Source organism: Hibiscus syriacus, unplaced genomic scaffold (assembly GCF_006381635.1).
Source record: "Hibiscus syriacus cultivar Baekdansim isolate YM2019G1 unplaced genomic scaffold, ASM638163v2 tig00112402_pilon, whole genome shotgun sequence".
In the NCBI taxonomy this organism is placed as follows: Eukaryota; Viridiplantae; Streptophyta; class Magnoliopsida; order Malvales; family Malvaceae; genus Hibiscus; species Hibiscus syriacus.
This window is the reverse complement of record NW_024063323.1, coordinates 2,138,396-2,157,987: the sequence shown is the minus strand read 5'-3', so window position 1 is coordinate 2,157,987 and position 19,592 is coordinate 2,138,396. Positions and strand designations below refer to the sequence as shown.

The following is a 19,592-nucleotide window of genomic DNA, read 5'->3' as shown; positions in this document are numbered from 1 at the left end:
GAATACTACTTTAAAGGTAATACGCACTCAAACTCAATTCTCACTACCTTTTGAGCTGCTGCAAATCTTTAGGCTAATTTAGCTAAGCATGGAACATGCTTAGGATTTTTGTATGGTAGAAGAAGTAGGAAGAAAGAAGAACGTGAAAAAGAATGGAAAAGAAAGCAAGAATTTAAATTGACTGCAAAAAAAATAAAGTAACAAGAATACTTAAATAAAACAAAAAAATAAAATAAAAGAAAGCAAGAATTTAAATTAATTCCTCTCAACTCCCAGTCATGATGTTTGGTAAGCTGTCAGATTTTGCTTTTAGTTATGGGTACTCAAATCGCATTCCCCAATTAATCAAAAGCCCAAAAAGTAACAGATTAGTAATATTAAGATAAAAAAATGAATACTTAATGCAAAAATAAGTGTACAATATTTTTCATTAAAAATAGATGCTTAATATTTTTTTCGTTGCACTTTTAGGTGAGTGACACATGTCATGTTTATATTTTATTTTTTAAAATAAAATATTATTTAATTTTTTAAAAAAAATCTAAACATAACATGTATCACTTGATGGGATTTTAACGTTAGGAACATAAAATCGTAACGAAGAAACATTAGACACCTATTTTTAAAGAAAAATCATAACATTTTTTATATTAAGCCAAGAATGAAATTAGAAATATAACAATTACATGCAACATTTCACACATATCATATATTTTATTATTTATGATTAAATATTCAAAAAATATAATTATATAATAAATTAAAATATTTATAAAATAATTTAATTTCAATTATTTTAATTTATTTAAAGGCAAAAACGTATCAGAAGTCCCTGTACTTTTGAAAAAAAACAATGTGACCTCTTATTAGAAAATAAACTCAATGTTGACCTTTTACCAACATTTTCCATCGTTGACCATTATGATGCTGACATGGCAGTTCAAAATGATGGTGGCAATCCACGGTTTTGTCATGGCAATCTAGGGAGAGATTAACGTTTGGTATGACATGACAGATTAGCTAAATTGGTAGCTCAAATATGGTATATGGACTGTGTAATACCCCAAATTTTGGTTAGTGACAAAAACATAAATTTTGAAAGTTTAATGGCTAAAAGTATAAAGTTGAAAAAGTTTAGGGACCAAAAGGGAAATTTTTAAAGTTAGATATTTTTACCCGTAAATGAATAGTTCAACTCCAAGAATGACGTTTTTATGGGAATCAGAATTTTGATATGGAATTTGTGTTTAAAGTTATAAAGAAGTAAAGTCTAAAAGAAAATCGGATAACCGGATCAAACCGAAATTTTACGAAATTTTGAAGGATGATAGATAAAGGTTGGAAATATTATTCCCAAATTTTAGAACAGTGAAATTTAATATGGATAAGTGGAATTGAAGTCGATTTTACAAATTTAGCTAAAATTGGAAAATTTAGTGACTAAATTGTAATTTTTGAAAATTTGCAAGGGAAAAGGTGAAAGTGGATTTTATTTGTTCATATTTGACTTTGGAATATTAAAAGGGATGATGATGCAATGGCAAGTTGAAAATATCATGTTTCATTAAGGGTAAAATGATAATTTCACATTAAATGAATTTAAATTCATTTATATTAGATTAAGCCATGTATTACGTTTTAACTGAAGAAAAATCATAAATTTTCAGTTTCTTCCAGCCCCAAAACGTGCACCACCATAGCTACAAGGTAAGAATTTTTATTTTTTAGTTTTAAGCTTATTCAATTGATTTTTGAATTAAGCTATTAGATAGAGAATTAATTCCCTTGAAATTTTCTATCATTTGGTATAAATATTACATGGGGATCATGCTTATATGATGAGTTTGGAAATTAGGGTTTATGTAGGATTTCTTATTTTGAGGATTTGGTGAAACATTTTTATGTTTTTGATGTAGTAGATTAGTTCTAAAGCTTGTATGATTATTAAAACTACTTGAAATTGGGTGAAATTTCATTTGGTCATGACATAGGGTTTTGAGAAAATTGTGATTTTTTTAAATTATGTTAGGGCTTTGATTGTAAAAGCCTTGAAGTGTTTTTTAGAGGTGGAATCCATGCTTGAATCACGTGAAAATCAAGAACCCTAACCACTATGATAGTCAGCCCCAAGGAATTAATTGGGGAAAATTGTGAAAAATTTCCCTAGGCTTATAAACGATGTTTGAAAGGTTATACAAGCTTTAGAAAGTTATTTGGGTCATTTTGTAATTTTATAAAAGTTGGGGGACCTATTTGACAATTATGGAAAATTATAGGTTTATGTGCAAATACTAAAAAGATGATGTACTATGCTGGAATTGAAAGTTAGAATATTGAATTTGATGATAGAATGTGAAATTTGACTATTTTGGAAAGTTGGAAAAGTTGGAGTACTAAATAACAAATATTGAGAAAGTTAGTGACTTAAGTGGTAATAGTGGAGTTGTTGAGGTATTGAGCTGAAAATTAGATGCTAGAAATTTTATTAAGTTGTTTGAAACTTGAATTGAAGCTAAAAGGCAAAGGATTATTTGAAATAAAATGGAAAGTTGATATGAATTATAAAAGAATTCATAAATGGTAGTTAAAATGGAAAGTTGAAAATGTTTATGTGAAGTTTGGGTGAAATTGGATAAAAAGGGATTAATTGGTCAATTTGAAGTATTAAGGTCAACATTGATGATGTGATATGAAAATCGTATCGAATGAGCATCAAAAGGTTTTTAGGAATTCCCCCCCCATTGTGTACCTATGTTAGTAAGATTCTAACAAATGGTTTGACATGTACATGTTATGTAAATGGTGTTCATTTAGATTATTATTGGAATCAAGATTAATCCATGTTAAAGTTAAGGAGAAGCTTAAAGACGTAATATGAAGTGCTAGGAACGTTTACAAGCTAAGGATACTAGATGAGTACATATTTAATTCGTATTTGTGTTTATCGAGCAAACATTGGCTTGCGATGAGCCAGTGACATAATTACTATGGTAAGAAGTAACTTCTAACTATTATGTGAATTGTGATTCATACATATGTGTTCAGTTAATATGCTAATAGAATTAGTGAATAAGCTGAAAATATAAGTTAGTGAAATTTGCCTAGATTTATGTTCTGAATAGTAAGTTTAGAAAATCATCATAAATTATACAGAAAATTAGAGGACTCTTTTTACATTCTTGAATTCGTATATCAGTATAGTTTCATTTAAAACAAACGTATATTAATTTCGATAGTTATACAAAAAGATATGAATTTTTAATTGAGGATAGGTCAGAAAGTAGGGCAGCAAATTATGTTAAAAACAACTTCTGTAGGTCAACTTCAAAAATTCACTAAAAATTGTATAAGATAAAATAGAAAAAGTCCTTATATAGTTAGATTCATAATTATCATAAATTATACAGAATAATATTTCTTTGTAAGTAGTGCATACTGCCAGCATATAAAACTTGTCATAAATTATGTTTTCATGTTACACCTATGTTATAGGTTATTATAAATGCTCGAAATAAGTCAGCTTTATTACAATTGGTATGATAGTTATGATATTTATTACATGATGAATATGATGTTTATATGTTAAAGAAAGATAACTGATGATGATTATGATATATAAATGTTATGTGGAAATGAAATGTTTAGGGTATGAACTGCTAATTATGTTATGATATTAAGAGTTGGATATGTTGATTTATTGATATCTTTGATAATTGAATAATATATAATAATTACTGGAGAAGCCCATTGTATGTTGCATTGAGAGTCGTAGGCACATTTGGCATGTCATTTAGTTGAGTAATTTCCAGTTAAGTTATGGTACATTCGTGTACATTATGATCTGCACTGTTGGTGCTCATGTTATGATTTCACTTGGAGTGCATTATATCTTTCAGTTAAGATTACTGTTATGTGCCCTGTACGCACCTTATGTTCTACTCACATACCTTGCGTTCTTATAATATGCATTAGGCTATGAATTTGAAAATAAACTATGAATTTGAAAATAAGCTATGAATTTGACAGTAAGCTGTGTCTAAAATTAGTTATGAATCTAGAAATAAGTTCTGATTCAGAAAATAAATTCTGAAATGTGAAAGTATATATTATGAACATGGAATATGAAATGAATATGTGAATGAATATGAAATGGAAAATGAGAATAAAATAAGAAAGTTCGAAAAGTATTTGAATGAAATAGAGTATGACATGATTGTTATGTTTATTATTGATTATCATGGTTTTGACAAAATCATGAGATGATGATTTTCAGGTCTCTGATGAGGAAAGACGACTTGAATAAATCGGTTTGGATATTTAATGATTTTATTTGAATTTAAGTTTAATGTTTTGAATTGTTATGATATTTTAAGTTAAGTTTTGTATAAAGAAAAATAATGTTATGATGTTGTTAAGTTGTTTAATATTTTATGTCACCTTAGTTTGTTTATAATGTCTCACTAAGTGAATACTTAGTGTATGATGATTTTCACGCATAGGTAAAGAAGGGCAAGTGAAGTAAGGAGTCGAGTTGGCATCAATGAACAAAGAACAACTACGAGTATCAATGACATCCTACTATTTTAAATTTTCTAGATGACATGTATACGAATAAAAATTATCTATGATATATTATTAGGGTTATAAATATGAATCGAAGTTTTATATTTTAGATACAAATTATATTTTAGGATAACAAAGAAATATTTTAAAATCAGACTGTTTTTAAGCAGTATTGTTTACTTTTGAACTACTAAACTACTGCCTAAAATTAAGTTTGATTTATATTATAATTATTATTTTATGATTTTACACGATTAATGAAATACTTGTAAATTTAATAATTAAATGTTTTATAATGAAACAAAATTTTAAGCATTTATGATGAGTTAATGTTTGTATAGTTGATGTGACATTTTTAGTCCGTATTTTGAGACATATACGGGCTATGGTGTTACAGATTAACATGTTAACACCATGAACCACCACGTCTATAACAACTTTAACTCGTATACGTACTCAAGTACGAGTTAAAGATGTCACATCAACTTGTAAACACTTATTAAACAAAATTGAGTCAAAATTTAATTTTTTTTAAAACTTAATCATTTTTGTTGGAATTATATGATATTATATGATATTATTTAAATTTATATATTTTTGAATTGTAATGATGGATTTTATTAAAATTTTATCGTTTATAAAATATTTTCTTGGAATTTTAATTTTGACAAATATTTTTATAATTTTAATATAAATTATGAATTTTCATATTTTTTATTTTTTCTTATAAAAAACTAGAATTTTTACTTAAAAATATTAGAAAATATCATAATGAAATTTTAGTTATAATTGAGAGTTCAAATGAGATGTTATTAATTTATTTTAATGTATTATTCCATCTATTTAACATCACCACAGTTAATGGTGCAGTGCACCTTTTACAGTAAAATCTAAAATTTAATGTTTATTTTATAATTTTTAAAGGTTGAATGTTAAAAGAATTATTTCAAGATAGCTTAATGAAACTTTTGAACTTTACCTATAAATCCAAATATCCATCTATACTGCAATATTTTTAAAAGAATCAAAAGTTAAATAGATACATGATTATTTTAAATCAGATTAAATTATTATCACCAAAATATTGCCATTATGTAACGCACTTTTAAAACTAAAATTAACAAAAAAAATTATTGTAGTAACACTTTTTTAAAATAGTTTTTAGAATTTATTTTATGGTGTTTTGATGGTAATATGTAAATTATTTTTCATTGATTTGTAAATTTTGTAAGAATTATTTATTACAAATATAGAATAAAACAGTTAATATTATTTATTTTAAAAAATTAATATTATTATTTTTAAAATATTAGAATAATTTACTTAATGTTAGAGTATATTGAGTTGTGTAAAGCTGGTTATGTTAAGGGTTGTTAAGGTTGTCATAAAGGTAGTTTAATAAGTTTCTATTATTCCATTATAGTGACGATTATAATGCAAAGGTGTATATAAACTCTTATGTTCTCATTAATGAAGCAAGTTGATTCTGAGGTATTTTTTTAAGATTTTTCTGTATCTTTCATGGTATCAGCGGGTTTTTTTTTCAAGTGTTAGGTATGGCTCACAAATATACCGGTAAAGAAGACAGAGGATGAAGCGGAGTGAACACAGTCTGTCCTTACAAAGAAAGTCTCGTAGTGGGGGTTACGATTATGTGGGTTGGGGCCCCTGCAGTACGGTACAGGGTTATTTTTGTAAATATGTACCATGGTTTACTTATTATAAAGGAGATGTAACAAAAACCTATAAGATATTGAATGACAAATCTAGCGCCGCCCAGGGCACCGAGGACGTAAGCACATTGCTGAACCTCGTTAAAATTCTTGTGTTCTTTTCGTTTTCTTTACCCGATTATTCAACAATTGGTATCAGATGTTAGGAGCCAAATTCGAAGTTGCGAAATTCGATGGTCAGGGTAACTTCAGATTATGGAAAACAAGGGTGAAGGATCTTTTGGCGCAGCATGGGATCCTGAAGGATTTGCGAGCTACAAAGCTGACGTCGATGGAGGAGGAAGATTGGGAAGAATTGCGGCAGCGAGCGGCAGGAACCATACATTATGTTTGGCGGACGAGGTCATGTATCACGTCATGCATCTTTCGTCTTCAGATGAAATTTGGAAAAAGTTGGAAAGTCAGTTTATGTCCAAATCCTTAATAACTAAACTGTATCTAAAGTAGCGGCTATATGGGCTGAAGATGCAGGATGATCATGATTTGGCGCAACACGTGAATGTCTTCAATCAAATCATTTCTGATTTGGCTCGACTTGATGTGAAAATTAAGGATGAAGACAAAGCGATGATTCTATTGTGTTCATTGCCTCCCTCTTACGAACACATGGTGACTACTCTTACAAATGGGAAAGAGACTATCAAAGTTGAGGAGATTACTACAGCCTTGTTGGCTCACAACCAGCGGAAGCAGAACGTAGGGGGAAGCTCTCAACCTGATAGCTTATATGTCAAGGGTAATCGAGACCGTGGACGAAGTCAGAGAAGGCAGGGTCTGGGAAGCATAATTTCATATCCAAATCTAGGGATAATAAGATAAGTAACTGTTACAAGTGCAAGGAAGCGAGACATATGAAGCGAGACTGTCCGAAGTTGAAAAAGCATACTGATGAGAAGCGTGATGACTCATCCAAGTCTGTGAATATGGTCGAGGATGACAATTTTGATTGTAGTGAGGGTGATATGCTCTCTATTTTAATGACTCAATTGACGGATGCTTGGATTCTTGATTCTAGATGTTCTTATCACATCACGCTAAATAGGGAAGGGTTTTCGACATACAGGTCGGTTAATTTGGTTCTGTTTATTTGGGTGATGATCGATGTTGCAATATTGTTGGTATTGGTGATGTCAGAATTAAGATGTATGATGGTTTTGTTCGGACGTTGTGTGGTGTTCGGTATATCCCAGATTTGAAGAAACATTTGATTTCTTTGGGCACTTTTCACAAGAATGATTTTATCCCTAAGGCTGATGAGTATAGGGAAATCATTCGGATTGTTAAAGGAGTTTTGATTGTGATGAAAGGAAAGATGATTGTAGGGAATATTTACATATTGTTAGGTAGTACCGTTGTAGGTGGAGTTCATTATGTTGAGCCCTGTGATGATACTACCAAACTGTGGCATATGCGTCTTGCTCATCTTAGTGAACGTGGTATGGTTGAATTACATAAAATAAATATGTTGCACGGTGTTAAAAGTTGTAAGCTCGATTTTTACAAGTATTGTGTTCTTGATAAACAGACTAAAGTTTGTTTCAAAACTGGGAAGCACACAACTGAAAGTATTCTTGATTATGTGCATTCTGATGTATGAGAGCCTTCCACAACACGGCTTTAGGTGGATCTAGGTATTATGTTACTTTTATTGACTATTTTTCACGGCAAATTTGGGTGTATTTTTTGAAACAGAAGTCTGACGTTTTTTAGAAGTCCAAGATGTGGAAAGCTGAGGTAGAAAACCAAACAGGATGAAAAATCAAGTGTTTGCGGTCTGACAATGGTACGGAGTACACAAATTCATAGTTTCTAAACTTCTGTAAGGAGAATGGGATTAAGACACATTTTACAGTGCGCAAGACACCACAACAGAATGGTGTTGCGAAATGGATGAACATGTCGTTGAATGAAAGAGCCAGATGTTTACGGTTGAATGTGAGGCTTCCCAAACACTTCTGGTCTGAGGCAGTTAACATGGCGTGTTATCTTATCAATAGATCGCCAAGGGCATCATTGGCTGGGAAAGTTGCAAAAGAGGTATCATGATGTTACTTTTGATCACTTACGGATTTTTGGTTATCTTTCTTATGTGCATTTACCTGCTGATGAGAGATCCAAACTTGATGCAAAATCGAAGGAGTGCATTTTTATGGGTTACAAGACTGGTGTTAAAGGATTCAAGCTCTGGGATCCAGTTGAGAAGAAAATTATGATCAGTAAAGATGTTGTTTTTGATGAACAACCCATGTTACAGCAGAAGAAAGACATGACAGTGGTGGATTTCGATCAGTTTCCAGTTGAGAAAACAGAAACTTCTCAACCGACTTCTGGTGGTTCCGCTACAATTGATTTGCATGATTATAGTCTCGCCAGAGACAGGGTAAGACAGACGAATATAAAGCCTCCGAACATATTGGGTTTTGAAGACTTGGTCTCTTTTGCACTTACTGTTAGCAGTGATAATCCAGTTACTTTTCATGGTGTTGTTACTATTCAGGAAAATGACATGTGGATGGCTACCATGGTTGAGGAGATGGAGTCTTTGAATCACAATCGTACATGGGAGTTAGTTAAGCTTCCTAAGGGTAAGAAGACCATTGGTTGCAAATGGGTGTATAAGAAGAAACTAGCAGTAACAGAAAAAGAGGGGGAGAATTTCAAGGCTCGTTTGGTAGTAAAGGGTTTTTCACAGCAAAAAGGAGTTGATTATGATGAAATTTTTTCTCATGTGGTCAAACACACTTTAATCCGAGCAGTACTTGCATTGATGGCTAGTTAGGATTTGCATTTAGAGCAGATGGATGTTAAAACTGCTTTTTTGCATGGTGATTTAGAGGAACAGATCTACATGCATCAACCTAAAGGTTTCACTCAACCTGGTAACGAGCATTTAGTTTACAGATTGAAGAAATCTTTGTATGGGTTAAAACAGTCTCCGAGACAATGGTACAAACGGTTTGACTCCTATATGATCAAGATTAACTACAAGCGATGTGAGTATGATTGTTGTGTTTATGTTAAGAGCCTTGATGATGGTTCTTTTATTTTTCTGTTACTGTATGTTGATGATATGTTAATTGATGTGAAGAACATGGATGATGTTATCGGTTTGAAAACTTTATTGAGTCAGGAATTTGATATGAAAGATTTAGGTACTGCAAAGAAAATTCTTGGAATGGAAATTTGCAGGGACAGAGACTCAAGGAAACTGTGGCTATCTCAACGGGGTTATGTTGAGAAAATGCTAGAAAGGTTTGCGATGAGCAGCGCAAAACCAATGAGCACTCCATTGGCGAATCACTTTAAGCTTTCATCAGAACAGTGCCTAAGATAGATAAGGAAGCTGAAGATATGTCAAAGGTTACATATTCTAATGTGTTGGCTGCTTGATGTATGCAATGGTATGTACTCGTCCTGATATAGCTCATGTTGTTAGTCAAGTTTGTAAGTACATGTCTAAACTTGGTAAGCAACATTGGGAAGCATTCAAGTGAATCTTTAGGTACTTAAAGGGTATTGTGGGACATTGAATTGTTTTTGGTAGTCAGCGGGAAAATCCTTTGGTTGTAGGATATGTGGATTCAGACTATGCGGGTGATTTGGATAATAGAAGATCTACGACAAGGTATGTCTTTACTCTTGGTGAAGGGCCTATTTGTTGGAATCTACTGTTTAATATGTGTTGGCATTATCTATAACTGAAGCATAATACATGGTAGCGGCTGAAGCTGTAAAAGAAGCTTTATGGTTTACTGGTTTAATATTTGTTGGAGAGATTTTGTTTCAGAAGGTACATACTGATGAGAATGCCACTGATATGTTCACCAAACTAGTTACGACAGACAAGTTCATACATTGCTTGGACTTGTTAGTGTTTCGAGTTACTAAAAAAGTAAGGTAACCCAACCCACATTAAATGTTTCTTAAGGGGTAGTATGACTACTAGAAAAACCCCTTTAATGACGCGTATTACGCGTCATCTATGGGTGTGGATGACACACAAATGACTGTCGTTGAAGCCACCGACATGAATTTTTGATGACACACAATTGTGTGTCATAAATCTATGACACACATTTATGACACACATTTATGATGCTCATTGCGCGTCATTGAAGCCCCCATCATAAATGAAGATGACACACTTTTGTGTGTCATAAATTTATGACACGCATGTATGGCTTACATTGCGTGTCATTGAAGCCCCCATCATAAATGAAAATGACACACATTTGTATGACTTACATTCGTGTGTCGTGATTGTATTTCGTAAATTATATATATATATATATATATTGTAGATTGACAAATAATCAAACTAAATCACATTTAATGCCTCATAATACTAAATATATATACCATATTATATATTATAGGCAATCCATTTGTATACAATACATTCACACTACAAACAATTTACAATAAATGATTAGTCAAAGAAAACAAAGAAAATATGACATTGAGAAAGAACATATAACCATTATTATAAGTTAATAAACAAACATTGAAAATTACAAATCTCCTTAAATGAATTCAACAATAGTCCTAGTTCACATAAAATTAGTTACTGCTCCCTGCTCAGATTAGCCATGAGCTGTACTATCTATGTTGTACAAAGAAGAAATGAAACCAAAGCCTATGACTCTCCACCAAGTGCATCTAATGTCTAGGTAAGTAGCACTGACTTTACCTTGCAACAGATGCATTGTCATCACTCAACTGTCCCTACTGGTCACCCTCCTCTTCACCCTTCATAGTTCGTATCACAAATTGTTTGGCTTTGCGCCGTTGATTGTTAAGAGGCCCCTAACGGAAGTAACAAATCCATCACCGACGCCATCAGCTGAACGCTTAGGAAAGGCTCTTTTCTGATCAGAAGCTTGCTCATTGTCAAGGAGATGGAATTCACCATCAAGAGCAGCAGTTGTAGTTGGCTGTTGACTGTGTCCCTTGTCTTTGAATTTCTTAACCTACCAAAATGTCAAATAATTAAAATGAATATAAGTTCGGCACATGTAAATTCAATTTTTTTATAAGTTTCTTCAAATAATCCCACACACATCTAATATGTGATGGTAGTGGATGCTTTAAGAAAATGAAGAAACCAAATAACTATTATCATAGTTTATTGTAAAATTAAACATTAGAAATTTCCATGTCCTAATCCAACAAATAGGAGGGAAACAAGATTGTTACGTTCTAAGTAAGAGAAGATTCATAATATGGAGATTTTAAGGTCGGTTTACAGGAGTATCATTAAGATCCCTTACAGACTTCAGGACTCCCTTACCTCCCTCAGATTCCTTTAATGCTTGGCTGACTGTTGCAGTAACATCCATGCTTTTCTTTGCCTTTCTTGCACCAGCTATTGTTGAGACCTTCCAAACTTCATGCATTTCCCAGGTTCCAACCATAAAGAACATCACCAATTGTAGTGTCTAGGTAAGTTAGTTGCATGTCAGTCATACCTTGAAAACACGGACAAGGAAAAATGCAACGATTTCGGAGAATGCCATGTGAATCATTGTCAACGTCATAGGAAACGTGAAATTGAAGTACTTGGGAGACAACACCCACTGCAACCTCTTGAGAAGTGAATTAATAAAGCTTGATCAGTTATGGACTTTTGTTGCATGATATTGTAAAGGGAGAATCATCTATTACAGGAATGTTATCCTGAAGCTATTTGTTCATTTTGCTCTTTATCAAGAAATATCTATCAAGAGATGGAGAGAGAAGGTTAATCTTTACCTGATTTCCCCCTTCTTGAAGAGCGGCAACCTCTTGAGAAGTGGATTTAGCCATAGATACTGATTTAACTCTGTGTGTGAACTCCCGACTGGAAACAATTAAAATCGGTAGCTAGTTTAGAAAATTTATTGACGTCTGACTATCATCAAATGCATTCTCTTAGATATAAGCTAATCAGCAGCCGATATGTCAAGAAAACTCAACTTGCCAACCAAATTGAACAGTTACTGTATTCCACTGCAGGTGGTGCAAACAAATGTCCAGAAACTTGTGCAAACATATTGAGGCCCTTGTTCAGTTGACAATTAGCAAATAGAAACAATATGACAAAGAAAGTATAAGCACTCCAAAATCTACGCATACAAATAAAAATCACATTTAGTTTAACATAAGGAAAATGTTGCAAAACCATATTTCAACAACAAAATCACCAGAAGAAAAAACTCAAGAGGATATTCAAACAAATATTTATGGAACAAATAGAACTTCTCAAAAGGTTTAATAGTAAAGATTCCAAAAATATGAAAACTTTAACCAAGTTTTCTGTTTATGAAAAACTGATTAAGTAGTCAAACACATACATCTATCCCTCCAAATCTTAGCAGCCGCTTATTTCCATTTTTTTAAAAAAAATTAAAGGTTACTCTTCCATTAATGCAGGATATAAATAGAGTATCAATATATACCATTAAAAATGGACCACAAGCATTATTTCCCCAACATCACTGCCGCAAATGAGCAATCAATTCAAAGTCTATGTATATCAGCAAGCACATCTATAACTAAAACTGAACCATTATTTAATGAACAATTCCCAGAGTTATATTCCATCAACCTATACTAGGATACAACAGCACACTTATCAAGTCCACAATCATGAGATCAAAACATAAACAAGAAAACCATACCAAACTGTTGCAGTTAATACATCTACAATTCTCCGGTTGTTTGAGAAGACCCCGAATTATTCGCTCATTCTTCTCATCTTCCTTCACTCGACTCGCCATCGCCGTTTACTATATGAAAATAAGCAAAAGGCAAAATCAAAAATCAACAAAAAAGAAAAACGGAAAGTATATAATTTTCTCCAAATCATCATTAATCACAAGCAGACAAAAAAATCCCAATCCAATTAACTCCAAATTTGCTTATTCGACTATATTTTCAAAAAAATCGATTAAAAAATAGCTTCACTACACTGCAAAGCAAAAATGAAGCAATCTAAACTACAAATCATCATTTCTTGTATAAGATCTAAACTAGATCCTCCAAACGATGAAGCAATATAGATAACCTCACAAAGGGCCATTATCACAGCCCATCATCAAATCTTGAAACTAGTAAAACTCACAACCCATATATGATTCTCTAATCCTCAAGCAATTTTATAGTTAACGAATCAGACGAATGATTGTATTCCTTCTTTCTAACAGTTCATCAACTTGCAACTAGAAACCTTCAGTTAGAAACCTTTGCAGTGTACCATCGCGACCGCAACTGTGAGATCTAATAGTCAGAAAGAAATAGAAAAATGAAATCATATATATAAATATAGATAATATATATATATATATATATATATATATATATATTATATATATCTATATCTAGAAAAACAAATACTATGGAGACAAAGTAGCTAACCATCAGAGTCTCCAATATGATTGCCATTCACAAACACTTGTGGAACAGTGCTTCGACCTATCAAATCCAGAAGGACATACTGGATTTTACCTCTATCGTCTAAAACAAAAACTCAACAAGTCAACACTTCATCTAAATTACTCTTTTTCTACTCTCTCTCACACACATACAATAAACGAATTAGAAGCAGATGAATAATATCCACACAGATACCTCAGAGATCAAGCTCTACAACATAAGGTTTCTCATTTAGCTCACTGAAAATCCGCTTGGCATGAAGGCAATACCTACGAACAAGACAAAAGCGAAAGAATTAAAAGCAGCCCATCATATTATCTAATCACAAAACCCCAAAGAATTGAAGTTTCAATTATACTTTTGAAGAAATACCCATGAAGTTAAAAAGTCGAAATAAGATTGATTACGCTATCCTGATTCTAAATCATGAACATTGAAAGGTTGAAACGAAATTGTAAATGTAAAAGAAATGGAGAAAAATGGCATACGGGCAATGGGATTTAGAGAACATAACGATCTTGTTGGAGAAGATGGCATTTTGGAGATAGGGAAAAATGGAAAAAGAGAAAAAGGGGAAGAAACGGCGTGAACTGATAATTATCGAGGGGGAAGAAGCGGGAAAGGATGAAAATAATCGGGAAAAATTAGAATACGACTTCTAAAGATGACACACAATTAAAAGTGTACTCCGTGTTTTTGTAAATTTTTTGGATTATGACTATTAAATATGACACACATTATTGTAAGTCATAAATCGTTCAGAATTTAAAAAATAGACATTTTTATGACACACATGTTTTGCAAGTCATAAATTAGCGTGTGTCATTAAAGGTATATTTTCTTGTAGTGTATATTCGCCAAGGTGGAGATTTATTAAGTATGACTCATAAATATACCGGTAAAGAGGACAGACGATGGAGCGAGTGAGCGTGTGACAGGTTCATTTTTGTAAATATGTACCATGGTTTACTTATTATAAAGGAGATGTAACCAAAACCTATAAGATATTGAATGACAAATCTAGCACCGCCCAAGACACCGAGGGTGTAAGCACATTGTTGAACCTCGTTAAAATTTTTGTGTTCTTTTCGTTTTCTTTACCTGATTATTCAACATCAAGAATGATAGTGTTTCTAAACCTTTCACGAACAAGACGATTTCCATTCATTTTAATGATTCAAATTACCTTCAGGCAGGGTTTTAAAAAACGGTCCGTAACCGCAATTTCGGTCGTGATATAGCGGTTTCGCCGCCGTCCGATTTACCTGCGAAGGCCGTAATAGCGCCCGCGACCACCACAATCACGATAAATCCAAATAATCGAAAACGCGACCGCGATTTGAAACTACCTCCAGGAAATAGCAAATGCTATTTGCAATTGAAAGCTTAGCTCTATTCAACCATGTTGACGGAACTCTTCCAATTCCTCTACAGTACATTGTTGAAGGAGGGGTCAAGATTGTCGATGGCGATTATGTTTCGTACAAACATCAAGATAGTGCTTTGTGTTCTTGGTTGCTTTCGTCTGTTGGTTCTTCAATTTTTCTGTCGCTTGTGGGATGTAAAACAACGTTGGAAATTTGGGAGAAGATCCACTAGTTGTTCTCTGGTTCTTCGACTACAAAAATCATGTATCTTCGTTGTTCTTTAAAGAATCTTCGCAAACGTGATCAGAGCATGAAGGAGTATCTTGTTCAAAATCAAGCTATTTGTGATAGTCTTGCTGCTTGTGGTAATCCCTTGACAAAAACGGTTGACATTTCTGCTATCTTATATGGCCTACGGCCAAAATATGAGCATGTGGTGGTCGTCATTGCCTCGAGTCAACTGCCATATAATCTACATGGTGTTTGCAGTGTTCTTCTTGACATAGAGGCAAGGCAGTTGGATATTCCGACTTAAAATTCGGTTAATATGGTTCAAGGTCCAAAGCTTAATGGGTCTTTTATTAGACAAAGTCCGTGTGTGGATCCAGTAGGGCAAGTGTACTATGAAATTTTTATCCTTATTCTAGTTCTTTGCAAAGCGGCGCGTATGGGGTTTCTGGTTTCCACGATGGTGTTCACGATGTCTACGGAGTCTATGCCAATTCTAATGGTTATGGAGTATTGACCGGTGGTTCTATTTGCTGTGGGGCTTCGGTTGGTATTTCTAAACCTCTTCTGAGTCATGTGTTTTCGTAAAAGGCGCATGGTCAAGGGTTTCGTCCTCAGGGAAATTTTCTGACGTACTAGGCTAATCGAGGATATTTTAGGGGTTGTGGAGGTCGCAACATGTTCGACTGTGTGTTCAGTGTCAGATCTGTGGAAAACTGGGTCATTTAGCTAATCGATATTATTTTCGTTCGGGTTGTCTAGTAAATTCTGAATCACAGGATGATAATGTTGTCACGATTGCTGGTGGCTTTAGAGCTTGGGGGTATGGAGATACGGCCTTGTATCCTGATTCCGGTGCTACGACTCATCTGAATCCTGATGGTGTTAAGGTTATTCACTTTGTTCCATATTTTGGTCCGGGTAAGGTTTCGGTTGCCAATGGCATGGTTTTCCAATCTCAGAGGTTGGGCAAGCAGTGCTTCCTGTGCAATCCAGGTCTTTAGCTTTAAATAACTTGTTGCATGTTCCTTCAATTAAGAAAAATTTATTGTCTGTTTCTAGATTTACCAAGGATAACAATGTCTCCATAGAATTTTATCCAAACTTTTATGTTGTGAAGGACTAAGAGACTTAGCAAGTGATCCTGCGCGGTTCGGAAAATGATGGTTTGTATACGTTGCCCTCTGTTGCTGATGTGAAACTGACTAGTTTAAAGGGTGATGAAAATGTTCATGATTACTTGGTTGCTGGATGTTCCAAGCCTGATAAGGCGACCATTAAGGGTTCTTTACAGTCTGTTAGTAATGTTACTTTTGATGAGTCTATGGTTTCTTCACATACTGTTTGTGATGATTCTGATTCTGTTGATTCTTGTCTTGTGAATTTGCATAGTTCTAGTTTGAACACTCATGATGTTTGTAATATTGTAACTAGTGATGTTGAGCTTTGGCATTGTAGGTTGGGACATCCGTCCACTGTTGTTTTAGCTCAATTTCTTAGGCAATGTAATGTTTCTGTTGATAATAAAATGGTATTTTGTGAGGCTTGTCAGTTATGAAAGAGCATAAGTTACCCTTTCAAAAATCTGTCTACTTATAATGAGCCTTTGCAGTTAGTTCAAATGGACTTGTGGGTCCTGCAACTTTAGTTTCCAACAATTCTTGTTATTATCTTAGTTTTCTTGATGCTTGCACAAGGTTTACTTGGATTTATTTCTTGACTAGAAAACCGGATAATGTAACTTCATTTCATGTGATGGTTGAGAGGCAATTTAATTGTAAGTTAAAGGTTACTCAATCTGATTGCGGTACTGAGTTTCAATCTTTAGGTGCTTATTTTAGTCATCATGGTGTTATTTTTCAACGCTCTCGACCACATACGTCTGAACAAAATGGCATGGTGGAGAGGAAACATCGCCATGTTGTTGAGCTGGGTTTTACTCTGATAGCTCAATTTTATAGTCCTTTTAATTATTGGTCTGATGCATTTCATACAGTTGTTTTTCTTATAAACATCCAAAGAAAATTCTGAATGGTTTAACTCCATATGAAAATTTATTTGGAAAAAAAAACTGACTTTAATATTTTACGAGTTTTTAGCTGTCAGTGTTTCCCTCTTGTTCGACCTTATAATCATCACAAGCTTCAGTTTAGATCCAAGACATGCGTGTTCTTGGGTTACTGTGCCACATAACGAGGTTACAAGTGTCTCAGCAAAGATGGTAAGGTATATGTTTCTCAACACGTTCAGTTTAATGAGTCTAAGTTTCCTTTTGTAGAGGATACACTGTCGGTATCAGTTGCTGATCAGAGAATTGCTGCAAAGTTTGTTTATCCCAAACTTGGTGAGCAGAATGGTCAAAATTGCTTTGGAGCTTGAAGTCCTACTGCTTCTGTTGGTGATCTAAGAACCGATGTTTCAATCAGTCCAGCTGAGCCTGCAGGTTCAATTGTCGCTGCTTCATCTCAGGTTCCTCATAGTGTTGGATCACAAGGATGCTCTGGTTTTGCTAATCAGCGTGCAAGGAGTTCTGATAGTGAAGCTCAGGATACTACTAATTCTGAGACTAATATACACATGTCTTCTGCTCATGGTGTGTCAGCTGCTCAGTAGTTTGTTCTTGTAAGTGACATTGTTGGAAGAGTTGATGCTTCTTCTGTTGTTTGGTCATTCCAATAGTGGCTGTACTGCTGGTTCTGATGACAGTCCTGGTGAAGTTCAATCTAAGAAGTCAAAAACGTTAAATTCTCATCCGATGGTTACTCAATCCAGGGCTGGGGTTTTCAAACCTAAAGCTTTTCTAGCTGAAGCCACATCTTTAGAGTCTTCAATGGTTCCGTCTTTGGAGCCTACAAATGTTCATCAAGCTATGAAGTATAGTGTGTGGAGAGAAGCAGTGGAAAAAGAACTTACTGCTCTTAGTGAGAAAGATACTTGTGAACTGGTTATGTTACCTCCTGATAGAGTTCTAGTTGGCTTCAAAAGGCTGTTTAAAATCAAGAAAAACTCTGACGGCAATTTTGCTCGTTACAAAGCTCATCTAGTTGCTAAGGGTTATTCCCAATAAGCATGCTTGGATTACAAGGAAACGTACAGCCCGGTTATATTGATTTTGTCACCGAGGAGATCAACTCTAAGTTTTCGTTAAAGGACAGGAAAGCTTAACTTCTTTCTTGGGATGACTGTGCAACTTGTGGAGCATGGAATAATTCTGGGTAAAAAAGCATGTCGTAGATCTTTTGGAGAAATCAATAATGTTGGACTCAACATCGACACCCATGCCTATGGTTACTTAGCCACTTCTTTCTGCTGAAGATGGAGATCCGTATCTGGATGCAACCTTGTACAGGCAAGTTATACGGAATTTGCACCATGTTTGTACTACTAGACCAGATATACAATTGTTGTTAATAAAGTAAACCAGTTTATGCAATCTCCGAGTGATAAGCATTGGAAAGCTGTGAAGGAATTGTTAGGTATCTTAAGGGAACTATGGATCACAACTTATTTTTCAGTACAAGCGCAGCTATTACAACTCTAGTGGGGTTTTCTAACTCTGATTGGGCTACAAATTCTGATGATATGAGGTCCACAGTTGTCAATGTGTGTTCTTAGGGGGAAATATAAGTGCATGGAGTTCGAAGAAACAAAGGGTGGTATCTCGTTCTTCCACAGAAGCTGAGTTTCGTAGTTTGGCTAATGCTGAGTGTGAAGCGATATGGGTTAAGTCTTTATTAGCTGAACTAGGTGTTCATCTTACATCTACACCTGTTATTTGGTGCGATAATACTAGCGTGATTGCTCATTCGGCCAACCCGGTGCATCATGCCAAACTCAAACACGTTGAACCTGACTTGTGTTTTGTAAGGGAAAAAGTTATGGACGGTTCTTTTCATGTCAACTATGTTCCAGCAGTTGATCAAGTTGCCGATGTTCTAACCAAACCCTTGTCTGCTCCGTTTTTCGTCCGTCTCAGGAACAGCTTCGTGTAGTTTCTGCCGAGGAGCTAAGGTTACAAACTGTTAATAATGTTTTTCTTCATCAGCAATGTGAAGAAGTATAGTTTGAAAAGATTAGAAGAGGAAGGAAAGTAGGAAGTTTGTTAGGAGTATATTGAGCTGTGTAAAGCTAGTTATGTTAAGGGTAGTTAAGGTTGCTATAAAGGTAGTTTAATAAGTTTATGTTACTCTGTTATAGAGACGGCTATGGTGCAAAGGTGTATATAAACTCTTATGTTCTCATTAATGAAGCAAGTTGATTCTGAGGTATTTTTCTGTATCATTTAGTT

At 33.9% G+C, this 19,592-nt stretch overlaps 1 protein-coding gene and 1 pseudogene across 1 annotated transcript; one reads left to right on the top strand and one right to left on the bottom strand.

The window, feature by feature from the left end:
- Positions 1-13,686: 13,686 nt before the first annotated feature.
- On the bottom strand, positions 13,687-15,148 carry LOC120179134 (annotated as a pseudogene).
- A 190-nt stretch (positions 15,149-15,338) lies between these two features.
- LOC120179133 lies at positions 15,339-19,296 on the top strand. Its single transcript, XM_039184827.1, has 9 exons — positions 15,339-15,589; positions 15,724-15,850; positions 16,084-16,268; positions 16,514-16,809; positions 16,917-17,111; positions 17,583-17,648; positions 17,736-17,913; positions 17,984-18,357; positions 18,920-19,296. Exons 1-9 carry the CDS (start codon positions 15,339-15,341, stop codon positions 19,294-19,296), a joined length of 2,049 nt encoding a protein of 682 aa, XP_039040758.1.
- Positions 19,297-19,592: the final 296 nt, after the last annotated feature.